Source organism: Phocoena sinus, chromosome X (assembly GCF_008692025.1).
Source record: "Phocoena sinus isolate mPhoSin1 chromosome X, mPhoSin1.pri, whole genome shotgun sequence".
NCBI lineage: Eukaryota > Metazoa > Chordata > Mammalia > Artiodactyla > Phocoenidae > Phocoena > Phocoena sinus.
Window position 1 is genome coordinate 12,610,156 of NC_045784.1, and position 22,477 is coordinate 12,632,632.

General features: G+C 44.9%; 1 protein-coding gene across 1 annotated transcript in view; it reads right to left on the reverse strand.

Moving 5' to 3' along the window:
* Positions 1-22,477, reverse strand: part of PIR (pirin) — a 110,786-nt gene that overhangs the window by 44,664 nt on the left and 43,645 nt on the right. Inside the window, 2 exon segments of the mRNA XM_032620580.1 lie at positions 15,453-15,659; positions 17,570-17,653. Of these exon segments, the coding sequence (XP_032476471.1) occupies positions 15,453-15,659; positions 17,570-17,653 (291 nt within the window).

Here is a 22,477-nt window from a genome sequence, read left to right on the forward strand (position 1 = left end):
AATTGTAAAAAAAAAAACCCTGTAATCACATTTTGACATATACATGAAGTGCTACGCAAAGAAAAGACAAGAAACTCTTGGGCAAAATGCCAATGATTCTGTATAGGGTGAGAGCTAGAGAGGGCCAGACCACATTTTTTTTTTTTTACATCTTTATTGGAGTATAATTGCTTTACAATGGTGTGTTAGTTTCTGCTTTATAACAAAGTGAATCGGTTATACATATACATATGTTCCCATATCTCTTCCCTCTTGCGTCTCCCTCCCTCCCACCCCTGTAGGTCAGACCACATTTTTAACTTCTATCAGCCATAAAGGATTGCGGAAAATCTTGACCATCAAGCTGTCCAGCTGACCAGAAATTGTGGACATTTTAGCCAAATTATTCTACAGTCTAGTCTCAAGAGTATCCTTTTTCAAGAAGCATTTTAATCAATAGTAACACTTGAGTCCCTCTCTTCTCACCTTGTATTTGGGGTACAGGTAGTGAGGAGAGAAGAGCTAAGGAGGAAGGGAATAAAGATGCTGACAGGACTCATGGGCCTGAAATTTAATCAGAGACGTGTTAATTGTGAAAGTAGAGACTTTGATTTCTTCACCCTTTGAGTCAGCATCCTTGCCTGAAATTGGGTTACAGATGTTCAATTTTTTTTTGGAAAATTAAAACCAGAGAAAGAACAAATGCCCATCCCTTATATGAATAATTCATCCATAATCCTACAAAGGCAACAGTACAATAAAATCACGAACGACCCCCAAATATGCCAACCGGGGGCCTTCCGATCGTTTACCTCCCATCCACGGGTAACGTTTTTCAAGGCTGAGTCAGTAAATCTAGTAACAGATGCTAGAATATTCCTTACAGGGCTTTATAACACTTTTAATCTCTAATAGTTACACTTGGTATATACTAAGGGTCTTTAAGAGGTCTTGTAAGAAAGTGCATCGACGTGGGAGACTATTTGGCAAAGACATGATTTCACAGGGCTCTGGGGACAGACGATTGTGTAGACATGAACCTTCAATTTCACGTCTAAGGGGGAATCTATTATGGCACAAGGCATCTCCTGTGTGATTGTTTGCAGGATGTTCTGACACAGTCGAGGCATCTGAAGACAAGTTAAGTGGCTGAAGGTACCCTTTTGGTGTAGAAAGAGATGGAGGTTCATTCTGAAGCTTTCTTCCATGAAAATGAGCTACGGCATTCCCAAACTGGAGAGAGACATACTCGGCAAGTTTATGTACAAGGGCTGAATGGTGTGATGAGGCAGGGCTACTGTACACATCAAATGGGACAAAACTCAGGAGACCTGAGTTTCGGTCTGGGCTCTTTCCACAACGAGATGTGTGACCTTTGGCCCAGCTGAGTTGCTGCGTTCTCAAATACAACGTGGCGGAGGTGGAGAGCTGCTCTCTCACGTCTACTGCTGCCTGACGCTCTGATTCAAATCATGCCAGAAGAAAAAGGGAGAGTAGGTCTTGCCTGGCTGGAAAAGCATCTCATACTATCAGGAATTCTAGACTCTTGCTTCCCTAAGAACTTCACTCACATCTTAATAGCTCATAACAGCAATGAAAGAGGTGAATGAATGGAAAGCTTCCTGTCCAGCTGTTATATAAATGGGCCTGACGTGGCCCCTGTGTATGAAGTAAAAATGGCACCCATCTTCTTTACTTCTTCATAGCAAGCTAGGATCTTTAGCTCAAAGCCCGCTGGAGCCCAACTCAAATTTTCACACATCCAATCACTTTAAATATATTCCAAAGAAACACATTTTTAGCCACTTAGAGCCTACCTACTTTACATATCCTGTGGAACTGCCCCCAACATCTGCCGCAAATAAGGACGAACTCTCCAGCTACAAAAGACCCCGCACTGCAGTTGCCTTTTGGAGCTCTCTGACCCAGAGACTCTCCACCCTGTTGCTGAGTGACATCACCTAAACACGTAAGCCCCCTCTCCAATTCCTGACTCCCCAGGGAGCTCCCTCATCCTAGCCCCCTTCTGGGTGGTGGCCTTGCGCCACTGTCTCTGGAAGGTCTCTGACCGTGACGGACTCCCTTCTCATGCCACCCCGTCCAAGCACCACCTAAACAGAGCCTGTGTGTTGCTGCCTCTCAGGAACCTGTCTCTTCCTTGATCAACCCCCAGGACCCCAAACTTACTACACCAAGCCATCTGACTGAAGTAAGTATACAAATAGGTTCCAAAAGTATCAAATACGGGTCTCCCTTCTACCCAGAAGTAAGAAGAGTGTTAAGCTCCCTGCTACTCGGCAACAATTCTGAGAAACTGAAGAGTTGACAAGTCTGCTGAAGGGCTGGAGACCTAGGGAAGGGTTGGTACTTATCCCCCATCCAGGGCAGGGGATCGTTCATGAATTCCTGGGCGAGGAGGAAGGGGTCAGCTCCTTAGCAAAATGACTGATGGGTCAAGAATTCCCTCGTCAACGTCCATCTCTCCTCTTAGGCCCTCTGTCTTTAAAGTTTCCATGGGAAAGAAACCCGCTCTCAGCAGAAAATCTCATTTCTATTGGGTTGTGCTGAACTGGTAAGGACGTGTGTAGGCTTGTGGTTAAGAGCACAGAGTCAGGGGCCAGACAGCCAGTTAGAAGGCCAGCTCTGTCACTCACTAGATGCATAACCCTGGGCAAGTGGCTCATCTCGCGATGCCTCAGTTCTCTCCCTCATCAGGCTGTCGTGAGAATCTGACTGGACACAGTCAGCTTCCCTGGCTTCTGAGGCCTCGGCCACTTATGGAGACCCCTAGGTGCCATGGCTGCTGCCGCCTCGGCCCCTCCTGGCTGACTGTCCAGTTCTGAATGGCTTCCATCACCCCGCCAGAGTGGCGGGAGCTCCAGGAGCTCCAGAGTCTGGCCTGACAGACCTCCACGCCCAGACAGGAGTGAAGATCCGAGCCACCAGACGTGGTGTGTGGCCTCCACAGAGGCTGCCGCAGGGGGCTGCTGACGCAATCAAGAAGGGCAGGGAATTAGCGTCCACAGGCTGACTTTGGCCAAAGAGGGATGGAAGGTGTAGGATGACAGAAAAATTCTTCTTGTTTCTTCCTTCGTTAGAAAGTCCTGAGCCACAGTTTTCTGAACAGGCCCCCTGTGCCACCAAGCATCTGTCTTGCTTCCCCTCTCCTTCACTCTCACTGCCCGGGGGCGCCCTGCCTTAGGCTCTGTTTTCCAGAGAACCCAAGTGAAATCACGAGTAAAAGAACCGATACAGGTAAAGCACTCAGAACTTCACTGTCCAATACAGTTGCCGTCACCCATTTGTAACTAAGGAGCACAGCAAATGTGGCGAGCGTGAATTGAAATGTGCCGTGAGTGTAAAAAAAAAAAAAAAAAGACAGTGGATTTTAAAGACTTGGTACAAAAAATATTAAAAATCTCATTATAATTTTATATTGATTATATATTGAAATGATAATATTTTGGATAACTGGCTAAAGTATACTATTAAAATTAATTTCAGCTGTTTGTTTTTACTTTTTGAGTGTGTCTATTGAAAATTTGAAATGACATACGGCTTCCATTATATTTTCATTGGACAGCTCTGACTTAGAATTTAGTACCTTGTAAACCTACCAAAGATGTCAGCCATTTTCATTTCTCATCCCAAGAAATTCTAGAGATTTGCTGTCAGTAAAGTCTAATGATAAAAAGGGAATGTGGGAGCAGAAACGGAGACAGATAAGGGAAAGGGAACAAATATTTATGAATTACACTCTTTGTTGCTAGGCACATTATATACCATGCACTATGCGGCATTCTCCCTATTCAGCAGATGAGGAAATAAAGGTGCAAAAATAAACTTTCCTAAGGCCACAGAGGTATTAAACAACAGAGCTGAAATGTGGACCCGAGTCTACTGGACTCCATAGTCCATGCTCTTTTCCATCTATAGTACTGTCAAAGGATTGACTTTCTAATGGTACAGTTTAGATAATGTAACTGAAATTTTTTTGGCGTGGGTGAGGGCATCCTAGAATCCTTTAAGTCACCCACACAGGAGATCACCTACACTAAAAAACCTAAAAGCTGCTGCTGGACACAAATCAATCAATCAATCAATCTCTCTCTCTCTCTCTCTCTCTCTCTCACACACACACACACACACACACACACACACACACACACACACACACCCACACACCCCTGCCGTGGGTACATGGAAATGAAGTGGTCATACATCACGGTCTATGGCACGTGGTCACAGACACCCATGAAAGCCCCTCATTTTGTATTTTTTCTCCGTCATCCTCTGCCTCAATCCCATTCCCCCACTGGCTCTCAGTCAAGCACACCTAATGAACATTCTTCCAACCTACCCTCCGTATGTTCATTTAGAAAGACAGGTGGCCTTAAAAAATAAAGTGGTATTGTGTGCAAAACTGCTTTCTTGTTCTTATTTATTTCACATTATTTCCTGAGATCTAATAAAACAGCTGTAAGTAGACATAATCCATTCCTTCTAGCAGCTGTACCATATTCCATAATACGTAACCACCAAATTATACTTATCTTTTCCCTAAGTGGTCGCCACCTACATCATCTCATGACCACCATCATATGTCTACTTGGTGAAGCTTTGCTGGAGTAAATATCTATGAGTGGAATGGCTGGGGCATACCCTATATGCAGCGCTAGGTTCACTAAGTAATGCCGGCTCGCTCTCCACAAGGAATACAGTTACACTCACCGGCCACGCAGGAAGTTTCTATCTCCTCCTGTCCTTCCCAGCACTTGATAATACCCACCTTCCTGATTTTTGTCAGCTTAAAAGGTATCAAGTGGTAGTTTATTAGAATTCACATTTCTCTGTGTATTGGTCAGAAGAATACCTCTTCATATTCTTCTTAGCCTTCAACAGTTGGGTGGAAGATATTCTAAAGACCTGGAGTTGCCACCAATACAAGCATCTAAATTTCAAGAAGGCACAAATGTCTCACCTCAGAGGATGGAGAACTATGAATACATGCTTTGTTCTCCCAACTATGTTAATGTTCTGGCCTCACCGCGTACATCGATTTCCTGCAGATGTAACTGCTCCAGGGCTCAGAGATTTGCTTGTGCAACAAAATCTCATGGAACCAGGGCTGGTATTGCAATAAATGTGTGTCCTATTATCTTTGGGGATATTTTTTAAGTGAGACAAATGAGAACTGGGGTAGAATGAATTCCAGTTTGGCAGTCCTGATGGAGCCACATCCAGTCCAGCGGAGGCAACCCAGCCTACTGCGCTTATAAAGAAAAAGAAAATCCATATTCTACCCAAGCGAAGCAGAATTTAAATTGGGTGAAGACACTTTGGAATTTTATTTAGAATATAATTTCTAATTATAATTTCTTTTGACTTGGTTTATAAAGGCAACGAGTTTTAGATCAGAACCTTATTCTCTTCTTAGAGATTTGATGATGGGAACTTAGAGCCTAGAAAGGTGAGGAAAACTGAGCCAGGCAGGTGTCTGAAGGTGGTGGGAAAGAAGGGCCCTGTTCTGAGTTTCAAAATGGTTGCCTTTAAAAGGAAGCATTGAAATTTCTCCAATTGCTATTTCTAGTTGGACCAGGAAAAGAAAATTTGGGGCCATCATGGTTTCCTTCCATAATGTTAAAAATGATCATCTACATGGAAGCACAAGAGAGCAAGGGGGGCTTCATGAGGGGCTTCAGGTTTCATGAAAAAGAGGCAAATTATCATTATTTTATTCGTCAATGAACCCGGTGCTTAATCACCCCATGTTGCGTTCCAAATGGAACCACTCTAGTCTCCACATGGGTGACCCCTTCAGACAGTGACGTGAGAGCTGTACCGTTGGACTTTTGCACTGTTTTGGTTTGGGTCATGCAGAGAGGGAGAGAAAAGCCAGAGGAGGCAGAAGAGCAGTAACACCAGGAGAAACATCATCGGTATAGTCATGATTTTCTTAAAGACACAAGAGAATCAAATTGACAAGTTAAACAAAAAAGAGAGAGAGAAATTAACCAAATCACCACAAAAGTTTTACATGGTAAAGATGATTAACAATTTTCATGCTCAAAACAATGGACATACGTTTTGAAGGCCTCCTAAAAGTACTGAGTTATTCCACTGGACAACTCTGACACCTACGAACAGAATCGCTTTCACTCGTGCTGTCTCCTTCACACTGTCTAGACTCTTTCCACCCTTTGCCAGGCCAGTTTGCTCCTAGATTCAGGCCTGCTTCTCCTGACGCTTCCAGACTGGGTTGAGCCCCCCATCTGTTCTGCCCTCCCCTAATCCCGCCATGTTTACTAGCCCAGTGACTCAGCAGAGCGTACTCGTGTTACCAGTGGATGTGTCTGTTCCTCCGATGGTGCACTTCCAGCTCTCTGATTTTTTTCCTCTTTTTCCCTTACATCTTCACAGAGTCTTGCACATAGGTATCCCTCAGTACACATCTGCTGAGCTCAACTGAACTACAGTGGCATAAATACCTTCCTGGGAAATCCTCCCAGTTCCCCAATGGCCAGTGCGGGAGTCCTTCCAGCAACGGCTGGCTCTGACCATGTCCTCATCTCGTTTTACTAAGGGTATACACTCAACGGCCCGTGGCCTGCAACACATGGTGAAAAGGACTCCCTGCGGTCGGAACATCACAACATGCCCCTCCTTTACAAAGTCATCCCCATCCATGATTTAGAGCCCATTAGAGTGGAAAATTTTTAATGCTTTTCTCTCTTGGAGTACCTATACCTGACCACAGGACAATTCTTAATGAAGCTTCAAGTAATCAGAATTCTACCTGACACCAAATTTACTCATCACATTTTAGTGTGAGTTTGGTCAAACTGTTCAAAAGCCACATGATCCCAAAGATTTGTGCTTCGGGCAAAATAAAGTATGGTGTTCGTAGCTCTCAACAGTGTAGCTCTTTATGTGCCAGTGCCAGTTTTTAAAATACCAATATCCACTTCATTTATATCCACAGGGGCTCAGTTTTTAATGCAAGAGGCAAGAGCCTTTGAAGCTCTCTGAAGCTGTCCTGTGTTTTCTCACTGTGGTTAGAAAAAAAATCTGTTACGTGTTCCTGGGGAAAGACTTCTTATATCCTCAGAGGACAAGCCGCGACAGTCACAGAAGTGATTATAATGATATGTAAAGTGTCCGCTCACCTTTACTGAAGGTGATACGTTGCTTTTTATAGCTTTCATTATGCTCTTAGTCTAAATCTGCTGCTAATTTGTAACCCTGATTAGTAATGGCCAACGATGTATGAATGACTCAGGATGTAACTTCTGGTTTAAAAGTGCACTTATCCAATCTGCATTTACTGGCAGACGAGGGCTCGTCGACACCACTGGAATGTTCTTCCTAGGTGATTGGGTCGGCAGGGACATCTTGAAGGCATAAGAGCATCTGGCACCCTTCGTGCGCACCAGGAATGGTATTTCTGGGGTGAGCAGGCTGCCCTGGGCAAAAGCAGCCTTCTGTAGAGCTGATGTGAGCAGATCCTGACCACTGTTTATTTGAACATTCCTAACTGCAAATGAAGTGCCAACTACGGCTGCCAACTCAGGACAAGGACAAGCTCTTTGGTGTCTTCCTACTTACTGAACAACACTAACAGACCCAACTGTGCCTGGTCTCACACTCAATCAGAACCAAGATTTGCACTTGTCTGTGCAACGAGGCTGATCATTTGCTCGGGCTACCCAGCCTGTGATGGGGCGGGTCCTACAGAACGAACTGCTTTGTGAAATTCGAGATGAGACAGGGCTGCACACAGCACCCCACCTGACCTTACCCTCAAACTATGCTACTGAAAAACCCTGGGAGAGAGAGGGATGCAGGAATTTATATACAACCAAGGTCAGCCTTAGGTAAAATCCAGGAGTAGGCAAACTTGGCCTTGGGTCTCCCTCCTCCCCAGTACTCTGCATCATCTCCTTTCACGCTGTCACAACCCCACCAGCATCTGGTTGCTTCTGCTTGCCTACGCAGCCCCCCATCGTGATCCCCAAACAGCCAGTGCACCCCTACTATCCAAGCCTTTGTATAAGCCATCACAACACATGACCCCTGTCCCCATCTCTTTTCTTTGTTTCCTTTCCTACCTCCATCCACACAAGGAAAATTACTTCTCCATCCTCCGGACCACCACGGAAGTTTTACACAACCGCTGTTTTAGCATTTCTTGTATCACATGATACTTCTAATGTTGGCCCGTTTCTCCCCGCCCCCGGCTAGACTGTGACCCTATTTGAGGACAGAGGCTGTATTTTATTCACATCGTATCTCTAGGGCTCTGCACACTGTACCCACAGCAAGTATCTAATGACTGAATGAAAAGAGCTCGTAGAGAAATGGGACGCGTGAATCAAATGATAATTGTCAGTCCAAAGATCTCATGGATGGTGAAGACAGGATGGCTCTGTGGATCTAGGGCAGCTGAGAAGGCTTCAATAAAGAGAGGGGACTGGGCTGGACCTTGGTGATGACTAGCAAGGAGATGCAGATGGTGAATTCCTCGGCTCCACATTTCTACAGGACTTCGCACCTGACAATAACTTTTCCTCCAACTGCTCTGTTTCCCTCTTGCCCTGTGTCAGAGGAAGACCAGGAGGCTCTCTGCCTTGTGTGATATTTCCCTGCCTCTCGCCCCACACCCACCCATTAAAATACATTTATTTAAAATCTGAAAAGGGAAATTCAGCGTGAATTCGTTTGGGTGATTGTGAATTTCTCAGGAAGGACTTTTTAAAAGCACTCCTCATAGCATTTAATTAAACATGGACCATAAAAGAAAAATCAATGGAAATAAAACCCAGTGGAAAATGACACTGTTGTCACAAAGAAAGATAAAATTGCATCATTAAACATCTTGAATTCCTAAAATGATCGAATTATATTAGGTTTCCAGAAACTGCCTCTTAGAGACAATGGCCATCCATTAAAAAAATATTTAGTATTTAATATAACACTGAATACTCCAGTATTTTTTTAAGCTCTTTTATATTTGTACCTATTTTTCTTACACTGAAAAATCTTGATTCCTAAAAATGTTAACAAACTTACTCATTTGTTTTATTTCATAATACGTACAAAACTGTTTTAAAATTGTGGTGCCAACATTAACAATACAAACACAAAATGAAGTTTAAAATTTTATGTTTTTGCCTGTAGAATATATCCCACTCAAACTGTACAGTCAGAGAACTATGTTTAAAGGTCTTAAAATAAATATTTTCTCTGTATGGTTATGTTGCTGAGATCTTTACACAAATTTTTAGGTTCTTCATTTCTTTCCGTTCGGTTTTCATTTTAAGCTTTGGGGTTTTTTTTCTTTTTCTGGTTTTAAATACGTAAACATTTACATCTTTCAAAATTAAAAATAAGAAGACATAGTGAGAGAAGTCCCAGGTCCATCCTTATCCCCCTCCATCCCAAAGGGAATGTTTTTTTACATATCCAGTTTTTAAATCTATCACAGAGCGCTCCGATTTATAAATAGAAACAATGAACAGAGAGGCCTTTGGAAGAGAGGATTCCTTTCTGAGCAGGTGCTGTTTTCCCTCTGCTTGCTCTCGGGGCCAGCTGAAGCCTGTTACCCGAGCTCCCTTCGTCAGAAACCCACGGCTCCACTCGCAACCTCTGCCACTGGGAGACTAGCCATTATTCTTTTTCAAGCTAGACTCATGAACCTGCTGGAATACTTCAAAGGAAAAACAAGCGCCTGTGCTACCTGCTTTCAAGATTTATTGTTTTTTAAATGCTACCTTGAGAAGTTGTTCTTCTGGGCTTCGGAAGGAAAGAGAGGCCTCCTGGGGGAGGGGGTCAGCTTTCCCCACATCCCCAAGTGAACAGAAGCCAGCTCAGAAAGGCCAGGGAAATGGCAGGGGGAGCGGAAAACCTGGGGCCAACTGTAAAGTCGGCAAGGTCCAGTTCACATTGCCAGGTCCAATTTTTAAAAATTCAGATTGCCCCTGAAAGAGCAAAATGGGTACAATGTAAAGATGTTCTAAGTTTACTGTCCAGTGTTACTGCCCAAAACCCACTGCCATTTGGACATGCTGTAAGAGCATTTCCTCGAAAGCCACATAAACTACATTTTTTAAAATCAAATTAAGGTAGGGGGATACTGACAAAATTCTATATTGATGATAAAGTGTTTCAAATGACATTTGGCCCTTGGAGTTTCCCGGATGAAAACAAAAGCTGCGAAATGTGGTACAGGCAGCTGTTTCTCTAGTTCTGGTGTAAGAAAAGGCGTGTGTGGGTACCAACGGCCTGCCACAGCCTGGAGACACCCCCAGCTCTGCGAATCGGAGGTGACAATCACAGGCTTGGCTACAAATCACATGCTAGCCCACAACCAACACAGGCTGATTAGTGGGCACGTTGGGTTTTGGTGCAAGGCACAAGAGGTCTCCCAATGCCTGCTGGAGCTAAATCGGGGCCAAGAAGGGGGAAGGCCCACAGGGATGCACTGAAAGCCAGTATGTCCGCTACTACAGATCAAGCCACGCCCTGAAACCCACAGGAAAGACGCTACCAAAGACAAGGAGACACCTGTCTGTGGACCCCCAAAGGGAACTACAAACCTCCAAACCTCTGCTCAGTGATTGGTGTCACTGCTTGAATTTAAGAAACCTTCAAGGAACAATGTGGGTCTTGCAAAACAGCCTAGTATTCATATTTAAAGAAAAAAATCAATCTGGTTTTTATTTCCCTGCTTCCGAATCCCTTAAATAGTTTATTTCATTTGAAAATGGATATTAGCTAATTCCATTGTTCTCTCAACTTTTTAGTTAGCTTGTATTAAGCTTACTGCAGTCATTCTTAATCCCTATATTGTCGATCTTATTACTTCAGCCTACTTTCTCTTATTCCAGCATTCGTTTACGTTTTAACGATTTCACTTATCCACCCAGCAAATATTTACTGATTGCCTTGTATGTATCAGCCACTGTTTCAGGTGCTGGGGGCACAGTGGTAAACAAGATCTGAGCAAATTACATGACATGCTTGGCAAACTCTTTTGGAAAGTGAATTTTTAAAATTTTGGTTATCCAATACATGAATATACAGTCTGCTCATCAGAAGGAAGCTTCTTCTTGTTATGACTGTGGGACACATGAACACTGCACAAAGCTTCTGCAAAGAAGTAAAAGTAGGACTTCCCTGGTGGCGCAGTGGTTAAGAATCCGCCTGCCAATGCAGGGGACACGGGTTCGAGCCCTGGTCTGGGAAGATCCCACATGCCATGGAGCAACTAAGCCCGTGCGCCACAACTACTGAGCCTGTGCTCTAGAGCCTGAGGCCACAACTACTGAGCCCACGTGCCACAACTACTGAGCCAATGTGCTACAACTACTGAAGACGGTGTGCCTAGAGCCCATGCTCCACAACAAGAGAAGCCACCGCAATGAGAAGCCCGTGGACCGCAACGAAGAGTAGCCCCCGCTCACCAAAACCAGAGAAAGCCCACGTGCAGCAACGAAGACCCAATGCAGCCAAAGATAAAATAAATAAAATAATTTTTAAAAAAAGTAAAAGTAGCAACCACTTATAGAGGGCTTACTCGACGCCAGGGATTGTTCTAAGTTCTTTACCCATATTAACCAAGTTAATCCTCCCAATGACCCTCTGGGTCATTGTAATTATCTCCATTTTACAGATGAGAAAACTGAGGCCCAGCAAGCTTACATGACTTCTCTACAGGCAGTCAGTGCTGGAGCTGCCCTTGAACTCAGCAGTCTGGCTCAAGGTAGCCTTTTTCTGACCCGGGTGGGGCTGAGGCCTCCTTAAGGTTTGCTTCTGACATAATGTAATTTAAAACAGCAGGAGGCAAGAAGAGGCGTTTGCTGGGAAAAGAATCATGTTGCAGAGAGAACTGGCAATAAATATTCCTGATTGGCTGCCTGATAAGGATGGAATGGGGTTTGGAGAATTTCATACTCTCATGAAATAAACATGTGATTTTTGACCTTCCAGAAGTGACAGAAACTATTCAAAGTATCCCATTTTTATCTTTTCCCCCTTTCAGCCTTCACTTTACACTGTGCTGTCCTGGCAGAATCTTGCTCACAGTTGGCTGTGGCTTCCCAAGGGCTAAAGAAATGCCCAGACACATATAACCTGGGCAACAGGGACACATCTAGCTTTGGGAATATCAAAGGTCAGTCGTGCTGCGTGCAAAAGCTTATAGCGTTCTGCACAAAAAGGCCCTCACTACATAAAGGTTGAAGATTTGCCAAAAGCCACAGAATTGGACCTTAACATCTTCTATAGGTACCTAATCAAACTGTCCCTCCTGATAAGTAAACTCCCATGTCTTGAATCCCAGGAACATAACACATATCACAAACCGTGGTCCCCAGACCACAGCAACATCATCACCTGGGAGCCGGTTAGAAATGGAGACCCTCAGGCCTCACCCAGACCTGCTGAATCGGAGTCTGCATTTTAACAAGAGCCCCAAGTGATGTGAATATTAAAACTGGAGAAGTGCTGGAATGGTCACTAATTCCATTTTCTAGCTATTTAAGGTGCTGGGAGGGGAGCTGTTGGTGACTCTCTATTGGTTATAAACACATCAATCTCTCGAAAGGTATATTCTCAGCCTCACCTCATGATTTAACTTAAAACTATCTTCCTGATGCAATCCAATCATCCCTGTGTGAGCAGATATTAAGGCTTCAGATGTGCAAAACTACGTTTCTTACGACACCCAGAAAGAAATGGTCAAGACCCCCCCGTGTGTACAATGACTCACACTGGTGTCTTTTCTTCAGAGCAGCTTAATTACCTTTCCCAAATCCCAGCAAGTCCCTTTAGCATAGACCACAAACATAAATCTCAGCCCAGCTCCTGCCCAAGTTAACACAAAGTAATCAAAATAATAATAATAACAGCTACCGTTCGTGTGGTGCTTACAACACGTCTGATGCTGTTTTGACAACTTAAAGTGTAAAAAAAAAATCACTTAATCCTCACAGCAACCTTATTTTACACATGAGGACAACGAAGGACAGAGAGGTTCAATGGTCTGCCCTAAGCCACACTGCTAGTTCATGGTGGTGATTCTAATCCAGGCCAGCTGTCTCCAGAGTCCACACTGGTAACCACAGCACCACATGGCCTCTCAGAGCCTAAATTAATGCTGCCCAGGCTTCCAAGAGTCCCTTATTCAAATGCTCTCATAATAAAGACTGATCGGGCTTCCCTGGCGGTGCAGTGGTTAAGAATCCGTCTTCCGGTGCAGGGGACACGGGTTTGAGCCCTGGTCCGGGAAGATCCCGCATGCCGCGGAGCAACGGGGACCGCGCACCACGACTACTGAGCCTGGGCTCTAGAGCCTGTGAACCACAACTCCTGAGCCCGCGTGCCACAACTACTGAAGACCGCCCACCTAGAGCCCAAGCTCCGCAACAAGAGAAGCCACCGCAATGAGAAGCCCGCACACCGCAACGAAGAGTAGCCCCCGCTCGCCACAACTAGAAAAAAGCCCGCGTGCAGCAGCGAAGACCCAATGCAGCCAAAAGTAAATATAATGTATTAATTAATTAATTTTAAAAAATAAAGACTGATCACTTATCTAGGAGAATGTAATTCACTTCAGAGGTTTCAGCTGACAAAAAGAGAGAGGCTGGCAGCTACTAAGACATTATTTCACTAAGTTAAAACATTATTAACGTCTGGTTTCTAATTCTTAGTTGGGATTGCAAGAGCACGTGGTCTGCTGCTTGGAAGTGCTTTAAAATGTCCTTCTGCCTGTAATTGGTACCAGCTCTGACATTAAAACTGCACTGTATTTTCTATAAAAGAGAAGCAGTTGTAAATGTTAAGGATTCATGATATGGCTGGCTTTGATTATGCATTAAATCAGTGGTCTAATTTCTCTTTTTAGCTGCAGATAACTCTTTTTGTAAGTGAAATCTTAAAGACAATACCAATACATGTGACTGGGTAAAGCCTTGGGCTTTGGTTGAAGTGGAGAGAAGGAAATCTCTTGACCTTTACCATCTGCCTCAGTATCCCAAGGCCCGTCCCTAGAGTCCTGAAAACACAGAATGAAAAACGCCAAGGGCAGCACAGTGAGCCGCCTCTCCTCTGCACCAATTGAGCTCTCCTTAGACCCTCCCTGCCTTAGACCCACCTACACAAGGTGAGGTCCTCTGCCTTATACCTGAAAGACCTCACAGGACCTGTATTCTCCCCTGTGAAGCTGAAGAGAAGGAAACTCGACGCACAGTTGAAAAGCGCACTGCCCAATGCTTGGCAAAACACGAATGGGTCACAGAAACACAATGAAGGGTGACGTTTCCAACTGCAAAGTAACGTGGAGGCCTGCCAGGGCGTAGATAGCAGTCAGCTACATATGCTTATTAGGGAGTGAATTTTGATATTTTTTTTCTTCAATCGCTTCTGTTTGCGCTGGAAGCAAAGCAAAATAACACATACTCCCAGGCACGGTACAGGAAAAGAACTGCGGGTTACGGCGCAGGAAATACAAAAACCAGTGAAGTCCTAACCAGTAATCATGACCCACCTCTTAACCATGAATGCATCCCACTGCCTGGCCATCATCCCTGTGGGTGCATATAAACAAAATTTAAATTTACATAAATTAGTATGTAAAATAGTTTTAAGTGCTCTTTGCACGAAGAGAATGGCAAAGTGGTTCCCAATATGTTGATACCACTCAACAACAGGTAACAGACAACAGGTAGCACGTGTGCAACTGGAGGTGGGGGGGGGGCCCTCCCAGATCCCCCCTTCCCATCCCTTTTAACCATTTCTGCCTAAGAGACCACACTACCGAGCTCACCACCAGGAACCTGGGCTCCAGGCAAGCAGTTCTGGTGTGCCGTTAACACAGTACTGGCCATACCCTTTTCCTACCAAAATCTCTTCACAAAGTTTAGCCAAAATTGATCTCATTTGATTAAAAGGTGGGACCTGGAACTGAAATATTATAAAGTCTCACTTAAGAAGAATGTACAGGGCGTGGCGTGTATGGATTAAATACATGTTCAAGTTAATTTTTTAAAAAACCTTTCTATGATGTCGTAGTGTGCTGTCCTTACTAAGTTGAGCATAAATAATTAAATCAATCTTCGGGGACTGGAGTCAGTTTTGGTTTTTGTTTCTTAAACGAGGCACTCTAAAACTGCACGATAAACAAAAGGAAACAGGCTCAATCTGCACACATATTAAGATGAATCTTGAAAACTGCTTTTTTACCAAATTCTTTACATGAGCTTGCTTTCCTGTAATTTTCCTAACTCTAAAGGTTTGCACGTGGCAAAAAAAATTCTGGGTTCCCTTAGGTTGCATTTATTCTGACACCTTTGAAGCAAGTCCATCCCACGGGACTTGAACCGTGACAAACCCGGCGAGAGTTATCGACCCAGAGCGGGCCAGCCTCGTGTCGCTGCATACCTCAGCTTTCACAAACACACCACAGCGCGGCTTACCTTGACTCCCAGGGCTTCTCCAGAAATGACAGCAATGGTCACGGCCTCCTTACTGGGTTTAGGGATTTCGTTGCTTTTCAGTTCCTGGTACCGAGGCTCCACCATCTTCTGTGGGCTCCTCAAGTTAACCCACAGCTGTAGGCCGTGGACTGGCTCCTCTGAGCAAGGCATCTCGGCGTGCACGATGCCCTGGCCCACGGTCATCCACTGCGAACACCAGACCGACAAGAAGGAAGTGTGACCCGGCCTCTAATGAGTCCACAGGTGGGATGATTACCACCTGGTAACTAAGTCAGGCACCTTACAAGTCTGCTTTCCAAGGAATAACAAAATGACAGAGACGACTGCTGGGGCCCTTTCCAGTTTTCCAAACATGTCCCATGCTTCCGCATGTGCGATCAAATCATCAGCTCTGGAATTCACACAAATGGAAGAACCCCCTCTTTGGCATCCCTGAGTCTTAGATTGCGCCCCTAGATGGGGAGTTGCAGGCAGAGAGTAAACTGAGAAGTGCTCTCGGGAGACGCATCTTAACAAGTGAAGAAAGCAGGATTGGGCAGGGGGAGAAGCCGATCACCAATGCAGTTACTGTACAACAGAGGTCTTAGCCGAGCCAACAGGGAGCTCTGGAGTCGGATGAAACTTCAGAATTGTCCCAAATTGAGGCTTTCCTATCCCCACATCAGCAAACCCTTGACTGTGGGCCACCCTGCAGTAGCGAGCACAACCTTGGGAGAGGCAGTTACCGGGATAGAGGGCAGCGCCCAGAGTGGGATGCAGCTGAGAGCCATCAACAGCCGGTATTCGCAGCAGCTGGAGGACACGAGGTGGGCCTACTGGTACCCGTGGAGGCCCACGGGACCCACCACACCATAGGCGGCTGACTTCAACACGGGGAACGGAGCGCTCACCACTTGGAGGAAGTTACTGCCTCCGCTCTTCTGCAGAGTTTTCAAGCGTTCATTTACTTCTTTACTAAGAGCACATGAGGGGCCAGCCCCAGATGCCAACCTCGGGATCTGAGGATAAAGGGATAGAACACAAAAGGTAGGTTTCTTGCCCGTCTCAGCTTGGGTTCTCCCACAGAAGATGCTGAGACAAGGGCTCGAGTGCAGGGAGTATATCTGGCAAGTGGTACAGAAAGCACAAGTAGGGAAGAGCAGGAAGGGTGAGCCAGGCAAGGGAGAAAGCCACAAAGGGGGGTTAACGAGCAGGTTACACCTGTGGGCACCTGGGGCTCAATCCCACTGGGAACCATGCCGAGGCACGTTAGAATTGATGCATGGAGGGCGGAAAAATCCACTTCCGGAGTCACAAGCAGTCGAAGCTATGCTTTACACTCTGCTCCGGGGACAGGTTACTGTTGACTTTTGGGCACAACTCTTTGCCCTTTTGCTTTTCTGCCTCTCAATCTCCTGTTCACTGAAACACCACGATTCAAATATTTGCAGATGTCATCCCCCAAAATATGTAAATGATCCCAGAAACTACCTGTATAGAGTCCACACTTATAAAAACTGGCGAAGATGAACCAAGCACTTTCTGGGGATTTTAATGGTAACACGTCTCAGACAGGACTAGGATGGTGGCCGGGTTTGGGTCATGCTCTTTAAGTGACAACACCTACCCCTGCAGATGGACTGGAAGATAAATAGAAAATTGTCTCAAAGGCAGCAGAGAGATCTAGAAAGATGAGGCCGGAAACTGGCGCAGTGAATGTGGCAGCAACTGGGGCATCATGAGTGACCGTGACCTGAACAGCGTCAGGAAAGGTTTGGGGGGCAGTGCTGAGAGGCCAACCCTGATTTCAGTGACTGGAGGATGGGACGCAAGAGAAGGAAGCCGAGACAGTGACTTGTGATTACTTTTTTCAGAAGCATCAGGAAAAGCCCTACGTGGGAGCTAAAAACTGATTGTGAGGGCCCAGGGAAGCATGAGAGAGGAATACAAGGGACCTGTGCAGGTTTTCAGGCGGAGTGCAAGAAGCGATAGAAAGGGACAAGTCCAAGGTGTAACAGACAGAGCAGGGGACGCGGGAAGCTACCAGAAGTGGGTGGGACGGAGCAGCCTCACCCAAAGACTATGAAACCATCAGCCATTCCTCATCTTGGCCATACCTGCAGGTCTCCTGGGTTCAACTGACCAGTGTGTCCACAGAAGTCTTCATGGGCCATGCTGCCCCCTTCCAGGAGGTAAGATACCTTTAGAAAAAGAAAAGAAAAAAAAAAAAAACAGAAGAAAAAGTAGGTGCTGGAGGGCTGTGAAGAGTTGTTCACTTTTTCCACTGAAAATGTGTTGACCGAAGTGTCAGGAGCAACTAAGATGGTTGAGCTGAGGGGATGAACCTCAGTGACAGGGCCACGCTAGCCCGGGCAACATCTTTGAGAGAATTTCAAGTGGGAGCCCCTTCCTCCGGGCAGATGCAGCCCTGAGCAAGCAGAGCTCCCAGCTGGGTGAGAGGGACCGCCACTCATACCCTCAGCCCGCCGGAACGAGGCCCTGCCATGGTGGGTCCCAGAGCCCAGGGTGAAAGAGACGCAGCTCCTGTTGAAACAGCAGGAGCCTTGTTACCAAGGCCACATTCACCCAGGTGTGTGGGACGACAGATCTCAGGCCTCCACACCTTCCCTTACAGGCTGATAGGAGAAATCCAAAGGACGTGTCTTTCCAACACCAGGCACACACACTCCTGAGGTGCTCAATAAATGCTGGCGAGATATATCAGATGAATTCATAGAAATTAAAGTCAACTTTTCCAGAGGCAAGACCGTACTAAATCTAAAAGCATTGTCCGTGTTGACATTCTGTGTTGTCCGTCACAGTAGCCACTAGCCACAAGTGGCTACGTTTAAAATAATTAAACAAAATAAAAAATTCAGCTGCATTAGTCACATCTCGCAGGTTCAACAGCCCCATGTGCCTAGTGGTCACCACAGTGGACAGCGCAGATTATAACGCATTTCCATCTTTAAAGAAAGTTCTATTTGACGACACTGATCTTGGTAAATAAATCTGAGTCCCAGCAGCCATCTATGGTAGGCATTCTGTGCAGGGAGCAAAACCTTCCTGGGAGCGTCTGCAATCACAGTACCTCTTGGCAGAACGAAATTTTACCGATTCTAAACAGCACTAGAAAATCGAGCCCTTCTTATTTCATGATTTCACTAAACGGAAAAGTCAAGCAGCTCTACAATGCTCATTTTAAAAACGACTGTGATTATCCTAACTAACAAAAATGAAAAGGACACCCAACTACTTAGCATTTGAAACTACCCCAGGGACATGGTAACATGTGAAATGTAAGACTTAACACTGAAAGCTTAAGACGCTGTTTGTACGTTGGTGCTGGGGTCCTCTCTGTACCCCTCTATTTAGATTCGACTTTCCATTTTGCTCATTCTGTACACACTTATGAAATTCATCTGTAATGCCAACAAGAAATACCAATCAGCCACAACAGCTCTGAAAGGTGTCTGCAAAACCATGTTTACCGGCAAACCACGCGTGGCTCCCCGCCTCAGGCTTACGGGTGACAACTCCGATCATTTGCATCACTGGATGAAGTTTTCACATTCTAGCTATCCAAATGCTTTCTTTAAAGCTTAATGTGGTTATCCGTTTTAACCTTGGAAACTGTACTTCAAAACTCTCTTTAACCATTATTAAACGAGCAAACCAGAAAATGCAGTCTGCAATTAAAATCCCAACATCTCTTGTAATTATGTAAGCCAGATCTAATTTTTGCTCAAAGACTCATTCCACCAAATATAACAATTTAAGTCACTACTTAAAAAGAGTAAAGAATACTTTTTAAGGAACAAATCACAAATCTCTAAAACCACAGAAAGAAAGAGTAGAAATATTATATTTCAACAGGAAAGAAAAACAAAAAAAAAATATACCCAAGAGGTAAGAGAAGAGAAAATATCTATGAAGGTTTCAGCATATATATCAGATACTACTGTTTTACACAAATAAGATTATTTCCTCCCCCATACAAGAACGCATTATATATGTCTAGGCCAGATTGTTTTTGCAGTATCCTAAGGCATAAAAAGTAGATCTAACTTTTTTTTTTTTTTTTTTTTTTTTTTTGCGGTACGCGGGCCTCTCACTGTTGTGGCCTCTCCCGTTGCGGAGCACAGGCTCTGGACGCGCAGGCTCAGCGGCCATGGCTCACGGGCCTAGCCGCTCCGCGGCACGTGGGATCTTCCCGGACGGGGGCACGAACCCGTGTCCCTCTGCATCGGCAGGCAGACTTTCAACCACTGCGCCACCAGGGAAGCCCGATCTAACTTTTTTTAATATGAAAATTCAAAAAGTTGTTTCATAACCTATAAGTGGCAATGGGTTTCTGATCATTTTCCTATACATTTGTGTATTTAGGAACTAGCCAAAAGATTATCAATTCATAGATGTAAAACTTACAACAGAATACTTTTTAAATAATAAAGATTTATGAATTCATTGAACAGTCATTGAGGTCTTCCAATGGAAACGACACAGAAAATATCAATAATTGTTTTCATGAAGCTCATATTCTCATGCAGAAGAGAGTAACTGGGAATAAAATATGGAGTAAGGGTCCTGCTGGGTAAGTACACGGTCGTGTGAGGAGCACAGGAAGGATTTAGCTCACACTTGGGCGCCAGATAAAGCTTCTCGGAGGAAGTGAGTCCTAAGGAGGGAAGGGAGTAAGCCAGACAAAAAAGATGGCAGTGAAGGTGGGCCAGGAGTGTGTTTCAGGCACGTGTGAAGACCAAGAAGTGAGGGAGATCATGACTCACTCAAAGAGCACGAATGGCAAAGAGATAAGCCTAGAGAGACGAGAAGGGGCCACAAAATAAAACCAAGATTGCACTAACACTAGATTCAGCCATGACCTTGGTGTCCTATATCAGTGTGACCCCTGCTCCATCAGCAGGGCAGGACCTTCCACAGTGTTAGGGAAAACCTCGGCTGCCCTTGGTGATATCTCCCTCCCCATGGAGGGTACTCCATTAACATTAACACTCCTCAACTCTTGCTGTATCTCACCCACCCCTCCATAGTGGGAAGGAAACAGCTCGATCTGATTGGTGGACTTGAAAGAGGAAGCTGCGCTCGCATAGCTGAACCCTGCTTCTCCTCTTCCTCTTTGGGAATCAGCCTGCCACAGGTCAGGGTCCTCTTCCGCTCTTTGCCTCTGTGAGAAGGGCCAGCCCCCATGGCAGTGGCCTGCAGGGCTCCAGCACAGCCAGTGAGGTCTGAATAGAGTCTGCCTCAGTTTCAGGTGCTGTATTCAGGAGCCCAGCTGCCCGCAGATATAAGCCACATTCGACAGTATCAGCTTTATTGGAAATAAAGGTCTATTTTTGTCTGCTATCTTTCTTACTCTTTCATCTCAACTGGTTCGGAATTCAGGCTAGGAAAGCAGGCCATCGTTTATTCTGCCTCTTCATAGTCCCACCTCAGGGAAACTTAAGACCTGGTACTGTCATGCTCTTGAAATCTTATACTACAGCCTTATAAAAAACCCACCTCTTCTGGAGCAAATTTTATTTTATTTTTATTTTATTTTATTGAGTGCCGGATCTTGAAACCAAGTATTTGTAGAGCACTTACTCCAGCGCAAGTCAAGCTGGCTGACACGAGGACTCTTCGTGTGTCATCCTGCAGAACAATGTCACCGAGGTATACTGTGTACAGAATGGCCTTGGTAGCAACCTTTATCCCAGCAAGCGACAGGCAGATGGCTACAGACACTGGAGGGTCTAGACTGTGGTTAATTTTATGTGTCAACTTGGCTGGGCTAAGGGATGCCCAGATAGCTGGTAAAACATTTCTGGGTGTGTCTGTGAAGGTGTTTCTGGATGAGATTAGCATTTGAATCAGCAGGCTGAGGAAAGAAGATCAACCATCGCCAGCGTGGGTGGGGCACCATCCAATCTGTTGGGGGCTCGAATAGGACAAAAAGGTGGAGGAAGGATGAGCGGACGACAATCTTCTCCTGCCCTCAGACATCAAAGCTCCCGATTCTCAGCCTTCGGATTCTGGGCCTCGGTCTCAATTATACCGCCACCTTTCCTGGTTCACCAGCCGGTAGACAGTAGACTGTGACATTTCCCCACCTTCCTTAATCACACGAGCCAATTCCTATAATAAATCTCCTCTTACATAATCTCTATATATCCAATTGGTTCTGTTTCTCTGGAAAACCCTGACTAGATTTTAAGTCTAAAACCCCCTCCTTGAACAGTATGGAGGTTCCTTAAAAAACTACAAATAGAATTACCATATGACCCAGCAATCCCACTACTTGGCATATACCCTGAGAAAACCAAAATTCAAAAAGAGTCATGTACCAAAATGTTCATTGCAGCTCTATTTACAATAGCCAGGACATGGAAACAACCTAAGCACCCATCATCGGATGAATGGATAAAGAAGATGTGGCACATATACACAATGGAATATTACTCAGCCTTAAAAAGAAATGAAATTGAGCTATTTGTAATGAGATGGATAGACCTAGAGTCTGTCATACAGAGTGAAGTAAGTCAGAAAGAAAAAGACAAATACCGTATGCTAACACATATATATGGAATTTAAGGGAAAAAAATGTCATGAAGAACCTAGGGGTAAGATAGGAATAAAGACGCAGACCTACTGGAGAACGGACTTGAGGATATGGGGAGGGGGAAGGGTGAGTTTTGACAGGGCGAGAGAGAGTCATGGACATATACACACTAACAAACGTAGTAAGGTAGATAGCTGGGGGGAAGCAGCCGCAAGGCACAGGGAGATCAGCTCGGTGCTTTGTAACCACCTAGAGGGGTGGGATAGGGAGGGTGGGAGGGAGGGAGACGCAAGAGGGAAGAGATATGGGAACATATGTATATGTATAGCTGATTCACTTTGTTATAAAGCAGAAACTAACACACCATTGTAAAGCAATTATACCCCAATAAAGATGTTTAAAAAAAAAATAAATAAAAATAAATAAATAAATAAATAAATAAATAAATAAATAAATAAAACCCCCT